At 45.8% G+C, this 7,049-nt stretch overlaps 1 protein-coding gene across 2 annotated transcripts in view; it reads right to left on the minus strand.

Annotated features, from left to right (window-relative positions):
- Syt10 (synaptotagmin 10) overlaps positions 1-1,031 on the minus strand; it is a 56,896-nt gene extending 55,865 nt beyond the window's left edge. For both annotated transcript variants that reach the window (XR_009058475.1, XM_057792059.1), the window contains exon 1: positions 792-1,031. Coding sequence is in view for 1 of the 2 variants with exons in the window: in XM_057792059.1 (XP_057648042.1) it covers positions 792-942 (151 nt within the window). In the remaining variant the exon portion in view is untranslated. The remainder of the gene's footprint in view (positions 1-791) is intronic.
- Positions 1,032-7,049: the final 6,018 nt, after the last annotated feature.

A 7,049-nucleotide genomic window follows, 5' to 3' on the forward strand; every position in this document is an offset into this window, starting at 1 on the left:
GGAGCAGTAACTGTGTTCTCCTTCATCTTCGTACCTCTCTCCTGAGCCTGACTTTGGGGTTGCGTTTACCTGTTGCCCTAGCTATCCTCCCTTCTCAAGCCAGAAACCCTTGCCCAGGGACCAAAAGGACCGGAGAAAACAAAGCGAATGCCACAAGGACTCTACATAAGGAAACAGTGCATCTCCGAAAGCGATCAAGTGACCCTGGGGTCATTTGATCACATCTCCTCCTCTCTCCCCCATCCCCCTCGCTTCCCCCCGCCCCCCATCATTTGCTTCCATGGCTCTGGAGACCAGCAAGTAGTGTGGAAAGGATTTTAGAATCTCTTTTCCTTGACAAGTGACCTGAGCGGCAGGTATCAATAATCGCTAGCCTTTAGCCAGCGCTGCCAAGAAGTACTAAAAAATTACATGTGCGTTATGAAAGGCCTTGGAAGCTTTAGAGAGCTCGACAGGTTGCATCTGAAAGTTACAGCTGAGGGACCCTTTCTGCATTTTAGGACCGACTCAGTCCTACGACCTCTATGAGCAGGTTCCTTGAGGCCAAGTGCAGATTCTCCCGCCAGGCCTGGTGGTCCCATTTGCGACCGGCAGGACGAGCCAGGGCACCGAGTCCCTGGGGCGCCAGAGCAGCAGGTGGGAGAGCGCGAGATCCGCCAAGGAGCAGAGACCAGCAGGTGCTGGCGACAAACTAAGCGAGCAAGTCGCCCTGGCCGGGCGAGACAGGCGCCAGTCAGGAGGTTGCCCCGAAGATACCTCTTGTCCGGGACAGCTCAGGTCGATCCCCTTACCTGTGCCACTTCCTCCCTGGCTGGCCCTATCGGCGGGAAAGATGCCCGAGCACTTGTCCCACTCCACTTGGCCCGCGAAGCACAGCTCGGTGATGATGTGCAGTGCCTTCTGGCACAGGCTGCTCACGCCATCCTCCTTGCGGAAACTCATCTTGGTTTCTGCTTGATGCTTCTCAGATTTCTCTTGTCCCGAAGCTGAGCCCTAGGAGTTGCAAGTTGGCCCCATGGCGGGCTAGGGCGCAGGAGGGCAGCGCGCACAGATGGACGCTGTTGCCAGCTCTGCGCTTCTCCTCGGAGCGCTCGGAGGCGCGCGGAGCCCAGCCGGCGGGGAGCGAGGGGCGGTGGCGCGCGGAGCGGCGCCTCCCCGAGTGCTAGGCGGCGCGGCCAATCGCAGGCTCGCGCGGGCAGCGGGGGCAGCAGTGACTCGACCCTTCCGCGGTTCCCCCACACCCACCTGAAGCCCCGCTACCCTCTTCCCATTTTCCCCTTGCAATCCAACTTTCCCTGGTCCCTCCCAGAGTCTGCATCTCTTAAAAAAAAAGTCATTCCCCATTCCAGAACTGATGAATTTTTTTTTTTTTAAATGCAAGAGTAACCAGAGGACAGGTCCATGCAAAGCGGAGGGACACCTGTTTAAAATTTGTTTTCAAACGACTTGGGACAATGATGATTATGGGATAGGGAGCATTCTAGGTGAGAACATCTAGTCAACAGCAGTTTGGTTCCTCCGAAGCTGGTTTACCTGGTGCTGAGAACATGGCATCTTTAATTCATTGCATTCAGCCCTCTCAGGTAGATAATAGAACGAAACATGTCACCAGTCAGGGTTTTATTTATTAAAATCTTAACTGGTGGCGGAGATGCGCGACTTGATCCCCCTTCCTCTTAGCGATTTCAACAGTGCAAAGACAAGATTTCCGTGACAAAAGGAGGGGTGTGGGGGATTAGGGTAAATGCAGTCTGCTACCGGCACGGGTTTATTTGTAAAGACATTGTTTTGAAGTCTTTTTTTCTCAGCCTGTCTAGAACAAAAGGCATTAATTGGGGCATCATGACTCCCCCTGTCTGAATTTCTCTAATTCAAATGGGTGTAAACCACCAATGAAGCTGAAGATACAAAATAAAATTAGAAAACAGTTGCCACAGGCTTTGATAAATGCAACTACTTAGTTTAAAAAACCATTTTCACGCCGGCCAGTCAAGGTGGACGATCGTCACCTTCCTTAGGTCCGCCAATTCCAGTTCCCCCAGTCTTATCCTCAGCTGCCGAGCAGGCCAGCTGCTGTCGCCCCGCCTCCCTCTTGGCCACCTTCCCAGGGTTTCCAGGGATAAAACAGAGCCTTACTACAGTCTTAGACCTTCACCGGACCCCTTTGGTTCAGCCTACAAACTCCGGAGGTTCTCCCTGGAAATCTGGCTATACTAGTCTGGGAATCAGGTAGGCGATCTTCACTTTCTTCTCTGCTCCAAATCTGATTACCTAAACCCTCCGCTGGGACCTGAAGCAGGCCACCTGCTGTGCCTCTCCTTCCTCTCAGATCCTTATCTCCAGGGGACTATTTAGATCCTGCTGCGGACCCTGCTTTCCTCCCTCCACCTCGCGAACCCCCTCAGCCCCACTACTCCTTCTAGCCTGTTCCCATTTCTTGGGTCAACTCCCTGTATCCAGAAAGACTTTCTACCCCAGGAACCCCAGTGGCCATACCTGACAGGCTCTCACCTCCCGATCTGCTCAAATAGTACCACTTCCAGGTGATTAAGTATTCAAATCCGTGAGCCTGTGGGGGCCATTCTTGTTCAAACAACCACAAGGGAGGGGTACTGGGAGAGACTATCAAAGAGGGAGAAGGAGGGAAGCTAGAGGCGAGAGAGGGAATAGGCGAGGGACACTTAAGAGCCACTTGGGGGTTCATATAGAAACTTAATACAGTAGAAGCTTCTAAAATTTATACATATATGAAAGTGATCTAACTGACATTGCCAAATGATAGAGGAAACAGAGACCCACCTGGACATCTCTTAGCACCAAACGAGCCTCCAGTTCCAGGAATAAGTTAAATCTAATAGAGTTGTTGTCCAAAGCAACCCTATGGAAACTCCCACACACCCCAATCTGTTGTTGACAGTGAAGCCCTAATTGATAGACACCACCTACACCACTCACTGAACATGGAGAAGGGAATCTATCACCTATCTAGGGCCTGCGCCCCTGTGAACTAGTGTTCATGGTTTTGGCAGGTACTCTGCATGCTTCCAAAGGAGAAAGGTAAACACCAACCCGGCTCTAAACCCTTCCATCTACAATTGTGACCTGCCTGCAAGATACACTGGGGTAGTATTGGTACAGAAGTTGTGGGAATAACCAACCAATATCCGATTGCATGCACATTCTACTCCAGGAGATGGAACTCATACACAATGGTGCTTGGGTGCCCAAGAACCTCAGACTAGTTAGATTACATAGGAACTACAATTGGCATTCTGCTATACTCATAGATCGGTACCTCTTTGCTCAGCCATCATCAGAGAAGCTTCCTTCTACAGTAGACAGGAATAAATACAAGATCCATAGCTAGACAATGTGCATAGAAAGAGAGACTCTAGAATAGTCGTCAATCCTTTATGGGATGTTGCCGCCAAATCCCTCCTTTCAGGCCTTAGGGAACCCTTCAGGTGAGGAAGCAAAAAGATTGTAAGAGCCAGAGTGGATGGGAGGACACCAAAGAAACAAGGCCCTCCAAACACAACAGGAGCAGCACACATACAAACTCACAGAGCCTGCACAGGTCTGGGCCACATTCGGGGTCCTAGTGCTGAGAGAAGAAGTAGATACAAACCCCCACCCATTACCCAGACACTATCTCCAATTGGTAACTGCTTGAAAATTAAAATTAGTTTTCTCCAAAAGAGTCTCACTGGGGATACAAATCACATTTAAGGCCAGGCCACATGCCCAGCAGTAGATGGTCAACACTAAACTAACTCACTGGCATTTTTTTTTTTTGTAGGTTCTTTGGCTCAGGATTTTTTGTTTTAATCTTACAATTCCTTTGTGTATATATTATGGTTCATGGTTTTGTATTTTATGGGATTTATGTATGCATCCCTGCATCTCTATGTGTTCTCCTTTAACTCTTTTTCTTCTGTTTTGTCATATTCCACATTTTATCTTTTTTATTTTATTATTAGTTTTTAGATGCCTGTTTTTGGACAAGAGAGAGAGAAAGAAAGGGTGTGTGTGGATTTGTATGGGAGATGTGGTCGGGGAGAATCTGGGAGGAGCTGGGGGAAGGTAAAAATCAGAATAATGTTGTGCTAATAAGAAATATATTTCAATAAAAGGAAAATAGAAAGAAAAAACCCTCACATTTTCCTGTGGTTTGTTCCCATATTGTAACCCGGGGATTTGATTATCTATTATTAGGCAAGGGAGACATAATTTCTGAAAAGGAACATCCTGAACATGTTTGCTTGCCCATTCTGGTAAAATGTATAGCTTTATTTTAAGCTACTAGTCAATCCGTGGTTTGTGTCTGTCAGATGGACGATATGGTAAAGCTCACAGTAAGAACAAGGCACTGCAGTGCTGTGAGTAAGTAGTCATTAGTTGAATCATTTTTACCTGATTCATAGGAAAATTGGGTGGTCTGAGACTATTTTTACCATGGATTAAGAGACACTAAAATCTGCAGGCTTTATTTGATTTTTTTTCCTTATTGCATAATGAGTGGTGGTTTCTAGATAGAAATAAAAAATAATTAAACTGCTAGTTTAAAAATACTGGCTATCTACGGTACGCTAGAAGTTAAGCGACACATTTGAGTAGAGCTTTTTCCAGTCGTCCTTGCCCTCCATGTATCTGCAGTCTGGGCAGAACAGTGTGCAGCGCATTGTGTGCTTCTGAAGGCACTGGCTGCACAAAACGCTGTGTGGAGGGACAGATGAGTAATTTGTCTTTTATACCGCTTCCAGCATCCACTTGCTTAAGGAAAGTGAGGGATGCAGATGCAGAGAGATGCAGAGCCCTCCAATAACACTCTTATGTTTGATTTCTGCTTTAGCATTAAGTAAACACATTGTGAGGGTGTTTGTTTGCAGTGTCCTGGCCCCACTGCTACGCTCATTTGTGTTTCTGTAACCTGCATAAACGTCTTGGTGGGTCTCAGCCTTCCTAATGCTGTGGCTTAATACAGTGCCTGTATTAAGTGACCCCCCCCCCTCCAAACCATCAATTCATTCTGTTGGTACTTCATAACTGTAATTTAGCTACTGTTATGAATCCTAATGTAAATATCAGTGTTTCCTGATGGTTTTAAGCGACCCCTTCACAGGGGTCACTTCACCCTTGAGAGGTCTGGAACCACAGACAGAGAATCGCTGCCTCAGGCGATCCTTCATCTGAAGGTCTTCTTTCTTCTTCAATGAATGCCCTTATGGCCTGTCTCTTCTCTCTGTTGTTTGGTCCTTTCCACAAATCATTCATAAGACATTGCTTCCTGCTGTTTGTTAATATCTCAGTAGGAGTTGGGAGAAAGCACTACATTCAAAGTCGTCCCCTGCTCTGGTGTTGGAGGTTAAGATGACAAGAATTTAAATATGTAGTCTTTATTTTTCTTACTTCTTGCCAGTTATTTCAGCTTAAAAAGTAAATGCCTTCAGTCCAGACACGCCTTCGAGTCCCTGATCCACACAGGAGAATCCTGCTGTAGTGCACTGTTTAGAGTGACAGCCATTGAGCACTATCTGTTACAAGTACATTATTCAACTGTACCTTAGTTTAAAACTGCTGCTCATGCCTAACATGGTGGCACTCATATCTGTGAATCCCAAGCCGGACAGGGTTACATAATGAAATCATGTCAAATAACAACAGCAGCAGCAGCAACAGCACTACAAAGCCATTCCTTTCAATGACTTCTGTCACTGCCTGCTTTCCCGTGGCTTCTGTATGATGTGTCAGAGAAACTGGCTTGGAGATGACGGTTCTAAGAGAAATCCCTAGAGGTAATGTTGAGCACTCAATACTGTGATTCCCCCCCCCCATTTACTCAAGTCTCTTCCATTTCCTTCTTTTCCCGTTTTCAAACCCTTTTCCAATCCTCAAAGAAGAAGAATCATAAGAGATACATGGGAATCTTTCCCAAGACTAGACTTCAGTTATTACTTGATCCCATCCCCAATAAAGGAACTAAGAAGACGATTAGAAGAAATCTCAGCTTGAATGAAGATCATAGTCAAGCGTTTAATTTTGTCCAAATGTTCTCCTTTTCTATGTTCTACACACAACTCAGAATCATAACTGTCTTGCTCCTTTGTTTACAGGGTCCTTTCACTCTTTGAGAATTTCATACAGTGTATTCTGACCATATCCACACCCTACTCCTCCCTGTAGCTCCTCTCAGATATGTCCCTCCCCCACTACCCACTCTCAATCTCATGTCTTCTTTTTATACTTTTAAAGAAAATACCCCACAAAGTCCAGGTTGTGTTGGCCATATACTCCTGGCGATAAAACCACCCTCTAGAGCATGGTTGCTCTACCAAGGGCTCTGCCCTTAAAATGTCTCTTTCACCTCCAGAAGCCATCAACTGTCACTAGTTTCTCAACTGAATGGAAGGGATCACAAACCCTTCCTCCCTTGTGCTAGAATGTTGACTAGCTGGATCTTGTGGAGGTCTTGTTCAGGCAACCACAACTGGTATGAGTTCCTGAGTACATCAGTCTAGTCATAGCTAGAAGACATTGTTTTGATCAGTTGTCTCTGGCCTCTAGCGCTTACCTTTTTTTTGGTGTGTGTATGTGGTGTGTGTGTGGGGGGGAGTAATAGATGTCTCCTTTATGTCTAGGACTCTTCTGATACTCACACTTTGCACTTTTTATCAGTTGTGAGTTTCTGAACAAACATCACCCACTGCACAGACCACATCTCTGATGAGGTCTGAGAGATGACTAATGTATGGGTACAGAGATGTAAATTTAGAGAGCAGTTTGATATTATTCTGACTGAGATAAGGTAAATCTCAAAGTAGTTGTTAATTTGCATTTCCCTGATGGCCAAGGATGGTAAATTTTTTTTTTTTTTTTTTTAGCTATTTGTGCTTCTTCTGAGAACCTTTTTTTTTTTTTTAAAAAAAATTAGATTTCTTTTGTTTTCTTGGTGTTCAGGTTTTTGAGTTCTTTATTTATTCTAGACACTAATCTCCTGCTTTATGTATAACTGGCAAAAATTGTTTCCCATTCTATTATAGGCTGCCTCT

This window comes from Chionomys nivalis, chromosome 17 (assembly GCF_950005125.1).
Source record: "Chionomys nivalis chromosome 17, mChiNiv1.1, whole genome shotgun sequence".
Lineage (NCBI taxonomy): Eukaryota > Metazoa > Chordata > Mammalia > Rodentia > Cricetidae > Chionomys > Chionomys nivalis.